This window comes from Octopus sinensis, linkage group LG4 (assembly GCF_006345805.1).
Source record: "Octopus sinensis linkage group LG4, ASM634580v1, whole genome shotgun sequence".
NCBI lineage: Eukaryota > Metazoa > Mollusca > Cephalopoda > Octopoda > Octopodidae > Octopus > Octopus sinensis.
The window spans coordinates 12,305,920-12,323,395 of NC_043000.1; the positions used below are offsets into that span (position 1 = coordinate 12,305,920).

The following is a 17,476-nucleotide window of genomic DNA, read 5'->3' on the forward strand; positions in this document are numbered from 1 at the left end:
AAGCTGACAGACCGTGTGCATGTGTGCACACAAGCAGGTACTAAAATTTAAGAAGCTCACTTCCCAGTGACATAGCTTTGAGTTCAGTCCCACTGTTTGGCATTGTAGGCATCCTGTACTATAGTCTTGTGAGTGGATTTGGTAAACAGAAACTGAAAAAAGATTCATAAATATATAATCATCATCCTCATTGTTTCGATGTCCAATTTTTCATGCTTGCATGGGTCATGAAGTTTATTGAGGCACATTTTCTCTGGCTAGATGCTCTTTTGTTGCCAGCCCTCAATATCCAAGCAAGGTAACATTTCCCCACAGCCAGACACATTTTCAGAGGGATAGTGGAAATTGACACTGCTTGTATAATGGCAATACTCATTTAGGACAATCACATTCTGTCAAGGCAAGTACACATATACATCCATCTGTAAATAAATATACAATATATATAATATATATATGTGGGCACAGGTGTGGCTATGTTTATAACTACAGTGGTACCTAGTATCTTCTCACAAACCTTCCCTACTTTTGTGCCTTATTTTATGGGCTTACCTGCCATATATTGCTGAAAATGTATTTAGCTTGGTAATAAACCAACCAGACTACAAAAACTATTACTGACTGGTAACAAGCATCATCTATACAGTGTCCAAGAAAGTTATTAACATATTTCTGCTGAAATATAGTCTTTTGTTTCAATAAATTTTGAAAATAATGAATTTAGTGCCACAACTTTGTTGTTAAGATGGTGTTTGGAACATAAATTGAAATTTTAAGGTAATGTTTTAATCTTGTATTGTGGGACCTGGATTGGTCTCAGGTTGGTTGGTATCAAAAGGTTTAAATAGTGGGTGTCATAATACTGAGGAGCTTCCGTGAATGCCTAATTTTCATCCCTGCAAAGCTGTCAAGAACATTTCCATAGAGGAAATGAGAAGTAATCATTAATTTCAAGTTATTGAGATTACTAAAAATTTTCACTTGATTGGATTTCTAAAATATATTTGTTCTCACTTGCTACATCATTGATGGAGTAACTATCAAAAATTCTAATATCTGACTCACATGAGGTTATGTTTGTTAGATTTTTCAGTTTTTGTTACAGCTGAAAGTGAGGTGGTATCTCTCTGGTTTCAAATTATAGAAATGGTGGTGGGGTGGGGTCCCAAATTTTGGCTACTGCAAATTTCATGTAAGATATGAGAAAATTTGTTCATATTAAAAACTAGTCCATTAAAAAATCTGTTTGAGATAGGAGCAGTATACAAACCAAAAAGTATTGCTTATGACCACTTTAATGTGGCTGTTTTCTAAGAGACAATGAAACTGCCATTTAACCCCAGCTGGAGGAGATGTCTTTCTGGGGTTAAATGGCAGTATTGTTGTCTCTTAGTTGACAGCCACATGAAAGTGGTCATAAGAAAAACATAATTCATATTAGAAATGGTAAATACTAGTATTTTATAAAATGAAATTTTTTTTTAAAGACACCTCATCTCATGGAACCCTAGATTTTTTTCAAAGAACCTGCTCTAACAATCCTGATTTGATGCATTCTACACTGACATACTACAAGTGATGTCTGGTGCTCTGCAGATTTTGAAAAATAGGTTATAATTTTGTCATACATATGATTAATAAATATGTTATGCAATGATTCTTTTCTGCTTTATAATTTCCAAATGAAGTTTGTTAGTAATGTTTTACTTGATCTCTAGTGCACTACAAAGTCTAAAATGTCAAGAATCACTGATGTTGGGCCATGAAAATTTTAGGGGTGGTCTTGCCAGATATGTAGTGAAATGTGTTGATCTTAAAGTACATTTGCTGTAGGAAAGTAGGAAACCAGAAGATCCATCGCATTATTGTCCTTTACATAATCAAACTATTTTACACTTATGTGTCCACTGTAAAAATTGCCCTGTCACCTTTTGACTAGAAAACAGAGACAATATTCTTCTGGTGGGTAATAAAAAAGAAATTGTATGGTAGACAAGATTGAAAGGACTAAAGACACACCTTTGACCAAGTTCTCATCATATTCAAATACCACTTGAAAGGAGGTGGTGTTGGCCTGCAATAAATATGCTGAAAGGTGGATCTAAGAGTGGCAAGTACTGGCTTGAACAACTGGAATACATGCCTACTAAAAAACAGCTAGAAGGGACCATTGCTCTAAGCAGTAAGAGAAATCTTGTCTATAGAGTGCCCCGATTGGCTTAAAGTAGATGTCGTTTTGGGAGATTTCATTTCTTTCCATTCTGTTGCTTTTGATGCCTATTTTCTCACACTCACTTTGTTCCTGTAATATGTCCCTGTAATGTCCTCTTATCTGGTCTCCCTTGTGGCAATTAAATTCGTTTTGCTTGCAGTAATGAACATCTCTTTACTTGGCCTACTTTACTTATCCTTTCTCTTAGGTGAGTGAACCAGTATTGGGCATCTGCAGGAGGTAGTGTCAATATAAACCTTCCCCTACCTAACACATTTCTCCAAATTTTTGGTCTTGTGACGATTTGAGATATTAATAATTTTTCAGACACAAATAGGCTCCGTTATTTCTCCAACTCATACTCTTGTTTCATTTATTTTGCTAATTAATACTTTGAAAAAGAAAGCTTGGTTTCATTTTCAAATTAGAACCACATCAGTTCACTTATAAATGTCTTAAGGAAGTTGCTATGTCATGTCTTGCTCATCTATCCACTAAGAATCTCCAGTTCTCTGCATATGTAAGAAACAATTATTTGTACTGTTATAGATCTCTTTTAGATAAAATCAATATAACCTAAATTACAGGGTATCAATTGGAATGTTCCAAGTTAACTGTTAATTTTTAGAAAGTAGAGTAAGGAAGGTGGGAAAAATCCAAGCTGTTTAGAGTTGGAACATAAAAGCAGGTTGTTTTAGATAATAAAAATAGAATTACTGTGGCTTGTATAGAGCAATATTCTGTCTATATCTCTCATATACATTTGATTGTAAGATTGTTTCATTTTTGGTAGTGGTGGGGGTAGGTCATTAAAATATATTCCAAAAATCTATCGTTGCCAATTGAAACTCACAATTATAAATGTTTGGGTCCTGTGTTATATATTATGTCGTTTTCTTCTTGGTTTTCTATCCTGTAGAAAGGTATTGTCCCTGTTTCTTAAGTGGTCAGAGTTGGATTTTGAATTTTTAGAGTTTTTTTGTTGTGTTTTTTTTTCTTTAGAACCCTGCATCTGAGCAGTCTATTTGCTTATCTCAACATATGCATAATAGCATGGTTTTTGTTTTAGAATTGGGTATGGCTATCACATTTATTATTAGTTGGTATGTATCGGTTCTAGGCAATAAAAGAATCAGAAGGGTACAAATGTTCCTACATTATGAATTGAAATACTGTTAGAATTCACTGTTGCTCACTTATTTCAATTGTGATACAAGCTTCCTGTTTTAAAGTGATTGAGATTATAATCTGCCATCAAAATGTTAAATTATGTGTCAAACACCAGCTTAACAATGACAATGTTATTTTGATTCATTATTTTCTAAATTAATTGAAACAAAAGCACTGTATTTTAGTTGAAATATGAAAACAAAAGGGATAGTGTGTATCAGTAATATACTAGGATCAGTTCAATCAACTGTGTTCCATCCAATCTTATTTTGAGGACTTGTGGGAAATCAATATAATAACTCTAAAAGATTAATGCATTTTGAGTACAGCTTCAAAACACATTAGCTTGTAGCTTATAGTAACTCAGAAAAACATGCTTATACAAGACTGGCTAATGACTTAAACATTAAACTAAATTATTTTACCATTCTGTTAAAATTAAACTAAATCTAGATTAGTGTTCTAATACATTTTGGTGGAAATGTGTTACAAGATAGTACCAAGGGATAGATGTAGGTTAACAATTTAGATATGGTTACTAGACATGAAATCAAATGATGATTCTGTGCAGATGAATTCAACTGATGCTAGGAAATCAATATTTCACATGGTTGGAACATGCAATTTCCAGAGATATTCTTTCTAATAGCTGACCACTTCTCCCCATTGTTGGATTGACACCTCATTTGCAGCAGCATCTTATTCTGCCAATAAAAATTACTCCTTGCTTTCACATTGATCCCACTGCAATTAAAACAATATTTATTTAAGACTGTGTTATTACTGCAATTGTAGCATGGGCTTATCCAAAGACCCAGTCTTGGACAACTATGTTTTAACCCTGTTCCTGTATATCATGGGATACACAGGACATATTTCCCTGGCATCCATACATCATATTTGATGTACTCTTTTACTCTTATTTGTTTCAATCATTGGACTGCAGCTATGCTGAAGCATCGCCTTTAGTTGAACAAATTGACTGCAGGGCTTATTCTTTGTTAGCCTAGTACTTATTCTATTGGTCTCTTTTGCTGAACCGCTAGGTTATAGGGACATAAGCACACCAACATCGGCTGTCAAACGATGGTGGGTGGACACACACACATGATGGGCTTCTTTCAGTTTCCATCTCCCAAATCCACTCACAAGGCTGGTAAGTTCGAGGCTATAGTAGAAGACACCCATGCAGTGGGACTGAGCATGGAACCATGTGGTTGGGAAGCAAGTTTTTTTACCACACAGCCACGCTGCACCTATTCCCAATTTTTTTACCCACCATAGTAACTTGAGACATATCATTGGAAAGTTTTATATTACTGAAACATATGAAACAAGGGCTAATTAAGTCTGAAAACAAGCATGGACATTTTGGACAAACTTACAAAAATGCTTTGGACAGACAAAGGGTTAACATTAGCCTAAGACCACAAATTTTACACTTCTTTTCATACTTGCATGGACAGGAAGGTTTATTTGTTAGAGCAGTTATTTTTTTACAGTTAGCCTTCCTACTGCTAGCTGTTTAGCTGTGACATAGTTAGTGGACCTTTGTTTAGTGAAGCAAACTAGAGGTCACCAGTGTCTTGTACCTTATTCAGAGGTACCTGATAATGTACCCACTGTCCATTGCACCTCACAATGTTTGAAACCATTTGTTGGTGTGGTATTTTATTGTAGAGAAGTCTTTTCAGTCCTTTTGAATTAATTATCAATAATATACTGATATACAATTAAATATATTTCTCATCTACAAAAGTTGTTCATGTGCATAATTTAAAAAAAAAACATTTTATTGTAGCTCTTATGTTAGAAATTTTTTTTTTTAATTGTGACCCTATTAAACTTCTTGCACCAAGCTAAGTGCATCATATCTTTTTAACATAAACAAAATTTTTTTATTCCATAAAATGCATAAGTACTTTTTTAATATTTTAGAATCTTGTTCTACATCCTATTTTCTGAAATCATTTTGAAAGGTCTTGAGTGCAACATATTTCTTCATAATTTCTGTGAAATCAGTTATTATTTTATGCTTATATCTGTTTTGGTAATTTTTTTCTCTGGTTTAGTTGTCATTTAACTTGACATCCCATTCTGATAATCAGACATTGATTTGCATGAAATATCAACTCCAAAGAAGGCTCATGTTACACTTATAGAGGTGACATCTTTACCTACCTTGTCCAGATTGTTTAAACACATTCTCTAGGCTATAATTGATATTCTGCCTGGTTTATTTAGCTTCTTTGCTCTAATTTATTTATAGTTTATTGAAAAATTGATGGTGGTTATTGTCAGTTGTCTCAACCTTTTCTGACCTAATCCTTCCGAAATTTGTAGCCTATTGCACACTCTCACTCCTGGTTCCTTGAGATTGATCCTTTTTGGTTACAGTGACATTCCAGAAAACTAGAGCCGATAAAGGAAAATGTATTGAAAAACAGTTGAGCTAATTTTGTTGAGAGGGAGACATTAAAGTTATTTGTTTGACATTTTATATGAAAAATTTGTTGTAAATTATAAAATTAATTGATAGAAATAAATGATTTAAATTATTTTTAGATTCCCAAATTGAATTGATAGTAAATATTGACTGATATCGAAATACTATATTATTTAACATCAAGTTAAAACCAATAAAAATTTCACTTTTAGTGTTTCTGAAACTGTTTTCCATATTAGTTTGATTAAATAAAATTAACTTTTAAGTTTTTATCTGGGTTTTTTCCCTTCTTCATTATAATAGTTTTTAAGAAGTTATCTGGGTTTAATTTGGAATTAGCATGACATGCCCACAATTTAATGCTGCAAAACATATCATATGTTATATGTCAGGAATTATTTCTGGTATGAATGCTGTTTCAGTTGCTCCAGCAGTACCATAAACCCATATATAGTGTTCAGAAAGTTTGGCATGAAACCTCATTAGACCATTTGTTTGGATTTTTCCTATCAGCTGCATAAATTTATATGTGTGTATAATTTAATGTGTGCATAGCACCTCGGGCAAGTGTCTTCTACTATGGTCCTTGGCCAACCAAATCTTTGCGAGTGGATATAGTAAACTAAAGTAGCTCGTGTGTTCAGGTGTTTGAGGTAAATTTGACAGTTTGCATAAAAGAAAAACAAAACACTATTCCATCCAAAAATGAAAGTATTAAAAAAAAAAATCCCAAAACAAAGAAGCTAAATAAACCAGGCAGAATATCAATTATAGCCTAGAAAATGTGCTTAAGCAATGGATAAGTTTACTCAAAGTAGCTGCCCTCAGTTTCTGCCATGACCTCTGGAACCTGGCGCATGCGTTCTTCACTGCATTGGTATTGTAGGCAGAGTGGTTGGTGAGTCTCTCAAAAGTGTCCCACATATAGTAATCCATGGGATTACAATTGGTGGGATTAGGAGGCAAGGCAAGAAGTTGGTTCTGGTGAAGTCATAGAAATTCTCTGACAACCACTTCTGACTCTTTCTGGTGGTATTGCTAGGAGCTTAAGCTATCACATGTGGCCTTCCAGCAACAATCCTCTCCAACTAGGGATTGATGCTCCAGCAGCTTCACATAGCTACGGCCCTATTCAAAGGAGTAGAGATGAATTCCAGTGTGCATACACAGAATGCTTGCTGTGTCACTTCCTGCTGGCCATGGCTTCATAGTCTGTGTTGCAGCTCTCCATGTCCTGTCTTACAGCCTGTACAGTGTTCAGAGAGCATTGAGCAGCAGTCACGATGTCTGCATTTTGATACCTGGTACGAATCCTCATGATACAAATAACCCTTTTCCAATATTCAGATGGCTTCCATTCACCCATGTCAGCTAACGTTATTCTCACTCACAAATTTAATCTTTATGCTCTCCAGTGTTGTTAGCTGTTCACCAGTAACATCAAGCTGTTCCTGAAAATAAACAACACACACAGTATGTCTTAACATCATGTGATAGTTGTAAGAATTGTATCGCTTTCATTCAAGCTGTCCTCATAATTTCCAGTCTTATGTGAAAACGTACCTGGACTTGGTGGAATATTACCCTATTACCAATGAGGATTGATGTCTGGCCATAGAAAATTTGCCAGGGCAGATTTTGTCTGATCCATCCATCCATCCATCCATTCATGCATGCATGCATGGATGGAAAAATAGATGTTGAAATAACAATGTTAATGTGTGTTCAGTGAGAAAATATCTGGTGATGTAATTTCGGATTGCAAATGATATAAATATGCTGGGTAAATAAGCATGATTGAATTATAGAAGATGAAAAAAAAAAAATTGTTATATGCAGAGAAACCTCTATTTGGATGTTGTCTCACTGTTGTGTGATATATTCTGTTGATGAATTGAAGTTATAACTAAAATGGCAGCTTTTTTTAAATTCTTTTTGTTTTAGTTATCATTGAAATAATTCTTCACTAATGAGTGTCTGTTCAAATATTTTTATTCTTTAAAATTTATTTTAGTGTATTTGAAGAGTTCCATCGTTATATCTGTGATGTGAAATTTTTCTATTAAACCAAATGGTTGTGGAGATTGAACTATATGTTGGATTAATTTTGAATTAAAGAGGCTAACTCTTGTCTCTTTGGTCTTTAATGCCACATTGCCTGAAATAAAATCATTTTTTTCATATGCTGAACATAGAGATTTATTGTTAGTTAATTAATATTTGAAATATTAACTAGGAATAGTACTTCGGATTTGGTGTAATACTTATTTACAAATAAGACCTATTGTTTTTATTGCTTATTTATATTTCTCTTTTCTTTTTCTTTTTTCAGAATTCCCATTCTCAGAAACCTCAGAAGATTCTGGTCATGAACCCTTAGCAGTGCCACCACTAACTACTGCTGCAGCAGCAGCAGGACCATGTAAGCTTTACATTGAAACTTCTAAACATGAGGCAGTTGGCAGTATTTATGGACATATTTCAATGCTTTTTAGTCTTGGCCATTGCAAATTGTTTTTGGGACTAGTTAATTTTTTCCAGATTTTAGATTTCTATTTTGATCTCTTGATGAATTGTATTTTTCCATTTACGCTTCAATGAATTGGTCTGCAGACTTGTTTCATTCCACTCACAGATTGTCATTTCTTTGTGCAGTCCCAAGTCATTTAATATTGCTCTTAATCACCTAATTATATAATTAATCAATACCTCACCTATCAGTATTACATATCCATATTCGTGTGTAAGCCACAATTATCTTACATGTCTACATATTACATATCCTATGAAGCACTCCTTTTTGTTTTTTTTTAAGATCATGTATTTCATCAGATGAAAAAACAAAAAAAAAATACAGTGATTGATTTTTACCAGTTTGATTTGAGATAGTTTGTTTCACAATTTGTTTCATATTAGATTTCATGCTATTTTAGTTTATGCTGTGGTAGCCTATTTTTAATTTCAACCCTAACTTTTTTTTTTTTTTGTAGTATAAATTTTGTATTTGGTTCTGCTAGGAATTGGAAGTGTTTGCTTCCCTATATAACTCTTTACATGGTTAATGAATTATTTTCTGTTTTCCATATAGGGTAGTTTGAAAATAAATTTAGTATTTACCTCTTGGAAAGACTAGCTACAATGAGGTGATCAATAAACCCAGTGTTTTGTTTCAAATGAATACTTACATAATGTCTTGGATATATTTACATGTATACTATGTTTTAAATTGATCTATGATCATCACTGTCTTCCTTTCCTGGATATACACTCAGTTTGTCACTTAGAGCTATGTATGTATGTAAGAATAAAACACCTGCTGATGAGAAATTAAATTGATCAAAACATAGTAAAAATGTAAATATTAAGAAAAGAAAAGATTCTATCCCTGAAGATGAAGTCTAGTAATGTGAAAAACAATTGTATTAGCAATGACTTAGAGATTTAGTCTTCAATTCAATTTGTCAGATTAGATGACTTAACATTTTGTCACCTTTATCTTTTAATTGCAAGTTTTAATTTATTTCAAGTATATTGTAAATAAAGAAAACAGATCAGCTATGGAAATTATATTTCCAGCAATAACTTTGGGTAATAACACTCTTTTGTTTAGAAAATTTTCAGATTTAGACATAGGTAGAAAATAGCCCCAAAACTTTAAATTAATTTAAAATGCAAAATAGAATCATCCCCACCCTTGCAACTGGAGCATTAATATTAGGAAAAAGTGTCATCTTGAACAGTAAGGAGATACTTGTGCCAAAGAGTTTACTCATTTTATTGTGCCTCAAAACTGATCATAAATTGATTGATTGTAGTTTTATGATTATATTGTAATGTTTTAAGATATCAACTATATTATGAAATAATGTCTGAACAAAAATATGCAAATGCTCATAAAGGAATTCACAGATACCTCAGTAAATATAAACCTTCAAAGGCTCAAATGTCTTAATTTTTATTATAGTATCTTTAGTACAGAATACAGTCAAGTGCTAACCACCAGATTTACTCCTATTACCATTTTCTTAATCTTTTATTGATAATGACCATCTGTTTGGATTATATTGGAGGGGCATTTATATAACGTATCTTTAATCATTACATAATAGATATTCAGTGGAAGAAGTCATATAAAGTTTCTATATAAAATGACTGGCTGAGTCACTCATCCTGTTCTGTTTATATCTAATTTGGTTTTGTTATTGTCTCCTTTAAATACTTGAATCCTAGTTGATTGGACTAAACAAATATTTTATACTCTGATTTAGTATTTTCTCCTTGATAACTCACACCCCACTTAAACTGCCAATGGGTAGTGTTGTAACAAGAGCATTGTAAAATTGATGTTTTATGTTCTGCTCATTTTTTATTATGGTTGTAGCTTGAGACAGACTCAGCCATGAAGAAAAAAAGCCAACAGTACTTCACTAATATTTTTTTTTTTGTTCATCCATTCCAGATTTGCTAATTCAAAATAGGATATCATAATTGAATATCACAAAATTTAAACTTCGCAATAAATATTGGTTCAATTAATATTTGAGCTAATCAATATTCATTAGGATTGTCCTCAATTGTAACTGACTATCTATATCATCAAAATTGTCCTTTATGTTTGTACTTATGTGCTAAAAATATGCACTAAAGATATTGTCAATAACAATTCTGGATGAATCTGGTCAGTAATAGTTAATCTATTGTTCATTACAATAAATTACCCATAAAATTAGGTTTTATAAACTGTAAAACGATGTAATTAGAGCTAAGTGGTTGGCTTTGTTATTCCTTCATAGTCAATAAAATAAGTGTAGAAACTGAAAGGTAAACTACATGTGGTGTGTTTGATTTTCAGGGCATCACTAGATTTATCACTGGATGTTCAACAACATTTGTTGAACAATTGTATTGCCTTTATGTTCATGTTAATTTATTCTACATCTATTTGTATTAAATTGCTTCCCCACTTTTGCTGGTATGATTTCAAGTTTTCATGGTAATTACTGAAAATATCTATCTAGAGTTGATGTTTTTATGTATTATCTCAGACTAATCTGAGTGTTTAATTTTGTATATTGCAGTTCCTTCTCTGGAAGAAGATTCCGAAGAGATCAATGATGACATCACAGAGAAACAACGCCATCAATTGAAGCACAGAGAACTCTTCTTGTCAAGACAAGTCGAGACTTTACCAGCAACACATATTCGAGGAAAATGTGTTGTCACACTTTTAAATGAAACAGAATCATTATTATCATATTTGAACAAAGAGGTATGTTCCTTTCTTCTAAACAAAAATTCTACAGTCCTTGTAGGGAGACATTACATCTACAATGTTTGAGTGAACTTTGTCCTACCATCTCTTTTTCTCTCACCATTTTCCTTTTTGCTCACTGGAGTGGCCATGCATCTCCTCTACAGGAATATGGTTATTGGAATTTTAGACAAAATGAAGACTTAATGAATATTAAGCAAATTTGGTTTGGTTAGAATTGATACAAATAAATGTAGTTTAGTTATCTAAAAAAAAGTTAGTACTTTGGTATGGCTCGAAATTCTAACTCCATGTCGGTGGTGTTTATGCTCCTGGTCAGCTCTGATTGTGCAGGTCTATAAACATTAGTTCTAGACAACTATGTTTTTTTTTTTTTTTTTCTTAGCATATCTCCTTTTCTTGATACAGTTGGGTGTAATTTAAGGGTGCCTTTGCTACTATTCCTAACAGATTGAGAGATTATATGTTGACACTGTGTTCTTTAATTTTAAGTTAGCCCTGATTAACATAGGTTTCTCTTTGGCTCAGTTGGTTCAACTCCTCATTCTTTTATGGTCCCATCCATTGCATAGTTTTAGGAATGTTTGGAGATATCCTCCCCAAAATAGTGGTTCCAGCAATTTTGTCCATAACAAACATTTTATGTTTTTATAGACTTGTTGTCACCTGTGACACAAATCTGTACGGACATAGAATGGTTGTTTAGGGCTGCTACAAATGTAAGCTTTAACAGAATTGATTTTATCAATTTTTGATGGTCCTTGTAGTTTCATCAATAGATATTACCTTGTGTAGTTGCTTCTAAATCACTTCTGAAATTTCATACACATAAGCAAACTTGATGTCTTTAATAATATGACAAAATAAAATGGAGTCTATTCTCAACACTATATAATAATGTGGTATTAATTCAGTCTTTCAGCTGAGTATTAGGATAAATTTGCATTTACAAAATATCTTTAATTTTTTTTTTCAAAACTAAGAATATTGTACAAGTAATTTGTGTACTTATCTACATTCAGTGTTTTGTGTTTGCTTTATTTATTGTCCCTACACTAAATGACCAATGATAGTTAAATTAGAAATATCTAAAACATGTTATGGGTAAACACTTCCTAGTTTTATCAGTTACTGTATAATTGCAGCAATAAACACAGTTAAATGCAGGTTAAGAAGCTATGAAAATAATTTTGCTTGTTTAATATAGTTGGAAATTATAGCAAAAATGTCATGCAAGCCAAAAATTGTGAAATAAGAAAACAAGCAGTATAAAATATAAGCTCATAAGTAATAAGGAATCAAAATCTTAATTGTTAAATAAATCTAAAGGTTTTCTTCCTGTAAATATTCTGAAAATTTGTCCTGATGTGTGGCTGAAAACTGTACATAGTACAGTTGTTGTTATGGTTGTTCTTATTTGGACAACAAGCTGGCAGAATTGTTAGCATACTGGACAAAATGCTTAGTTGGTTTCTGAGTTCATATTCCACCAAGGTCAACTTTGCATTTCATGCTTTCAGAATTGATAAAATAAGTACTAGTCAAGCATTGGGGTGGAGCTAATTAAGTACCCTGTTCTCCCAAAATTTCAAGCCTTGTATTTATAGTACAAAGGGTTATTATTGTTGTTGACTATTAACTCTAAGAGATGAAAAATATTTTAATATTTGTGTCTATTTTTGAATTAATTTGATTCCCAATTCTCATGTGTCTTATTCCTGAATATGTACTTAACACCAGTCTGGTTTCAAACTAACCTTTATATATACACACACACATGTGCATGTGCCAAGAGTAATACTTTCATCAATTTAGCTTTTCAGTAGGCTCTGTATGTACATATGACATCTTCGGCATTTGCATGCAGAAGATATTGTAAAGGAGAAGCTAGCCTCTGGATAGGATATTAAGTCAGGGAGTGGCTGAATATATATGGTGTGAAAAAGGAAATTATATTTCATTTGAGAATGAAAACTTAATAATTGATAGAGAAATACGGTGGAAACTTTAAAAAGAATCCAGAAAATCAAAGCAGCACTAGATAAAGAGCTTATTGAAAGCCCATTCAGTAAGGCTAGCATGGATAACAAATATCTCACAGATTTCTGTCTCTGACGTGATTGGAGAAACTAGTTGTGGATTGGGTATTAACTCCAGGAGCTGTCTGTGGTGATTACATATGGAAACATTAAAAGCATTGTTTTCTGAATTGGTTTCAGAAAATAGGGACTTTTACATGACATTTTGAAACTTCAAAATAATTTTATTTTAAAAGCTTTAGCTTTCTTTTTTTCTTTTTTTACTTATAAAAAAAAGCTGAAAATTTATTATTTTAGATTTGTAAGGAAGGAATAAAGTTAGACTGGAGAGATTCTTATGTTGCTTGTAAGGTCATAATATGGGGCATGTAGACAAAGATAGGGGGTGGGTTCATAGTGCATACATATGTAAGATATCATTCATTAATGCTTGAGACTATCCAAGTTTGCCTGCCATTTTCATAACATGAATTAGGTATTGTCAGAATTTTATTTTCTCTAAATATTTGTTCGTTAGTTCTATTAAATTGTATCTTTTTAAAAACTTACATGAAGTTATATAAACTTCAGATTTAGTAATAACAACCCTGAATTGGAATGATTTTTGTTAGCAGCAAATAATAAAAATGCATCAAATGTAATGCATATGCATTTTATGTCGTTTCAACCCTTTGTGTATAAACATGATTTCTAGTGAGTGAATTGTGTGAAAACTTTGATTATATTTCTCTTTCATAACTTTTAGAAGACCTCACACCCATTTCCTCCTCATCATGTCTCAAAATTCATTGGCTGTTTCTTTTATTTCAACTCAAGTGTTCCATATAATGACCTGAGACTAATCACTATGCAAAATGCAAACAAAGGAAAAAGGACAAACTAGATGAAATTAGCTCATTTTGCCATCCATATAATGAGTGAAGCTACATTATAATGTTGACTGATAACTCATTTTATATGGTGATATTTAAACAAAAAACTTTAGATTTCAAAGTTCACTTGAAATTAGTTTTGTAACAAAAATGCTCCCGTAAATTTAGACTCTTAAGTTGCTTAAAATATCACTTTAATATAATAAATATAGCATAAGAAATAGTTTTATATAACCAGTTTAAATTTATGATTATTTCAAAAAGTAATTGAAACATTTTAATATAGTGACAAAATAGTTAATAACTTAATAAAAAAAATTGTTCATTGTATCATCTTCTCGCTTCACACTGATTTTCTTTCAATGATTTATGATAATCTCAAATTAGGAAACCTATAATTCACATATTGATCTGAATTTGAAGAATATTCAGTCTTGAAAAAGGGAAGAAAAATAGTTTGCAACAAAAAAGAAAGATTAAACCTGATCTCATCATTAGTTTATCTTTTTTCTATATTAATTAATCTTTTGCATATCTTTTCAAATTGAAATATTGGAATAGTAAGACAAAAATCTGTCTTAAAATTGAAAAAAAAAAAAGGTAAATGCTATGATGGTGTATTTTTCGTCATCAGCTAATGTACTTTTGTACTTGTTGATAATTGCATACCTGAGCATTTTACCTTCCTTATTTCTTTGAAAAGTTTTTCTGTTAATGAAAAGTACTCCATAAATAATATTATTGACTTGAACATTACAATATATTAGATCTATTATAACCTAGTGAAAACAATTTTTTTTTTTCTTACTTGCTGCATATTATCTTCAAAATTTTTTTAATTAGCAAAGGAGTATAAACAAATAGATAACTATGTTCAGTATTTGCAAAGAAATGTTCTAAGACTGAATAATAAACACATATATGTTAGGTGCTCAGAAGTAAATGTGTAACTTAATGCTTTCATTAACCAACCTACTCATGATCACCCTTTTTCATATTTTTTTAATTTTTACCTGTATATATTAAAATCGAAATATTGTAACAAGCACAACTATGTCGTGGACATAACAGTTGTGTTTTAATTTCCTTTAGAAAAAGTGAGGAATTGAATCCTTAATTAACTAATAATAAAGGACCAATTTTTCAGTAAACCAGGATGTTCCTCAGTACCTGCCTGTTTCCATTTTTTGTTAAAAGCCATTTAGTTTATGAAGAAACATTTTTATTTCTAATACTTCTTCCTCTTTTCCTCAAATTTATCTAAATGTCAGGATCATTGTTTTGAACTAATTAGAAAATCACCTCATTTGGTCAGTTTTGTAGAGTTCATGTGCACAACAACTTTAAAATTAGTGATTGGTTTCATTGTAGCTGGAAAAGTTGAGTTACATTAGAGAATGCAAGGATACGCACTAGTGTGTCTGGAAGAGATAATACAGCTTCTGGGGGTCTTGTAATGCAAATGATCTAGCCATCTATAAAGTTCCTGGAAACTATCCACCCAACAAGTTGCATAATGAATATATGGGTATGAGAGCCAAATCAACTTTATTCTTACTGGGAAAAGAAACAAGCTGTTGGTTGTAAATACCATTTGACATTCTTTGAAAGAGAAGGTGACCAATAAGTTGTGGTTGAAATCAGAGAAGAATTGGAAATAACAGATTAGCTTCTTTAAAGTATACTTTCCCAATGGCACAAGCTAATGTTTATTTTTTAGGGATGAAGCCTATGACATACATGATTGATAGCTAGCAGCTATCTACTTGTTAGAGCAGAGGAGGAAAAACAGTATCTATGGCTTTTTTGCAGGGGCTTGAGAGAAGTCAGATTTTAATATCATCAGAATGGAGATCTGGTTCAAATAACTATTTGCACCAGATTAGTGTCTGTCATAGAGGTACCCAAAGGCCAAGTGTTGATTTTAAACTGACCAACACAAGAACTGATTTAGTCCATTGTCTGATCTTTACTACAGTTTCTGTCGATTCAATTTTACTCTGGAGACTATGGTAGAAGTTAGTTGTCCAGAGTGTCGGAGTGTTGTCTTTGTTAAACAAGAAGTCAGGACTAATTAGTAGGTAGAGCAAATAGATGTATTTTATGATCTGTACTTTGAAAAGCAGCATATGTTTTGGAATATGGTGTGTTATATTAAGATATCATTGAGGTGGCTTATGCCTGAAATGACATTGTCATTTTTTAAAAATTCATATTTCCATGTTGTTATGGAAGTTTATGGTGACTATTTATTAAAGGAGCCGTTAAATGAATACTTGTACATCATGAGTGATATCAGTTAAAATACCAATGAATTCTTTCCATTTGGTAAATGCCGTGATGTTGTATTATTTTTCGTCATCAGCACTTAGACCATTTAGTTTTGGTATCTGTTGACAATTTAAAATCTGAGCATTTTACCTGTTTTAATCCCCTTAAGTTTGAATTTTTTTTCCAGTCCTATCTTAAACTAAGCCTGTAGGTATTTCATTTCCACACACTTGTACCATCACACTATACTATGTATCACCCTAGTTTACAATCAGTATGCTCTGGGATTCCTACCTCTTCAGCATAGCTAGTCATTGCTAGGTTTACTTTGGGGCCTCTCAATTCTAAGTTTTGCTTCCAAGCTTGAAATTTTTTCTCTAAATCTTTGATTCAACTATGAAAACCAAGCCATTGACATACAGAAGTTCCTGTGAACAACCATTTAGTTTTCAGATTACTTTGTAAAACGTTATGCCTATATACTCACATTGCTTTGAATTAATCGTGCATTATTTCATAGCTTCCAGATTTTGATGAGGTGATTATTCTTAGAATGACATTGCAGGATAGACGTTAAAGGCCAGTTCTAGCTAGTTTGAACATAAACTGGGTAGAATATTTTGACTGGTTCTGGCTAATTTAAATGCTAAAGAGTTAAATTATTCTTATGGCCTGAATGACTGTAATATAAAGAGGACTATGAACCAATCCCTATTGTACTCCACCCTGCCTATTATATTCCTTGCTGAACTCATTAACTCACCTAACTGACAATATTGCATACATGTTTTGTATAAGCCATTCATCTATTCCTTGTTTTCTAAATGACTGCTAGACTGCATACTGGGAGATTTTGTTAATGACTTTCTAAGTTTAGAAAGACTAGGAAGAGGGCATTGGTGATACCTTCTGGTATAAATCTGTCATATTTTTTAATATCTGTTGATTGCAACAATGTTTATAGAAGATATTTTATGCTTATGTACTTCTTACTGATGTAACAAAATTTAGTAAAGTTTGTTTATAAAACCAAAGTTCTTTCACTGAGATGAATTATTTTCTCTTTTCAGGATACATTTTTTTATTCATTAGTATATGATCCACAACAGAAAACATTGTTGGCAGACAAAGGTGAAATTCGAGTTGGTTCAAAATATCAAGCAGAAATTACTCCTTTACTTAAAGAAGGTAATA

The 17,476-nt window shown here is 32.2% G+C and overlaps 1 protein-coding gene across 1 annotated transcript in view; it reads left to right on the plus strand.

Annotated features, from left to right (window-relative positions):
* The first annotated feature begins 6,999 nt into the window (after window positions 1–6,999).
* The window catches only part of LOC115210243 (metastasis-associated protein MTA3), a 58,413-nt gene continuing 47,936 nt past the window's right edge, over window positions 7,000–17,476 (plus strand). The window contains exons 1-4 of the mRNA XM_036502677.1: window positions 7,000–7,132; window positions 8,065–8,250; window positions 10,907–11,097; window positions 17,353–17,470. Coding sequence (XP_036358570.1) covers window positions 7,000–7,132; window positions 8,065–8,250; window positions 10,907–11,097; window positions 17,353–17,470 — 628 coding nt within the window. The remainder of the gene's footprint in view (window positions 7,133–8,064; window positions 8,251–10,906; window positions 11,098–17,352; window positions 17,471–17,476) is intronic.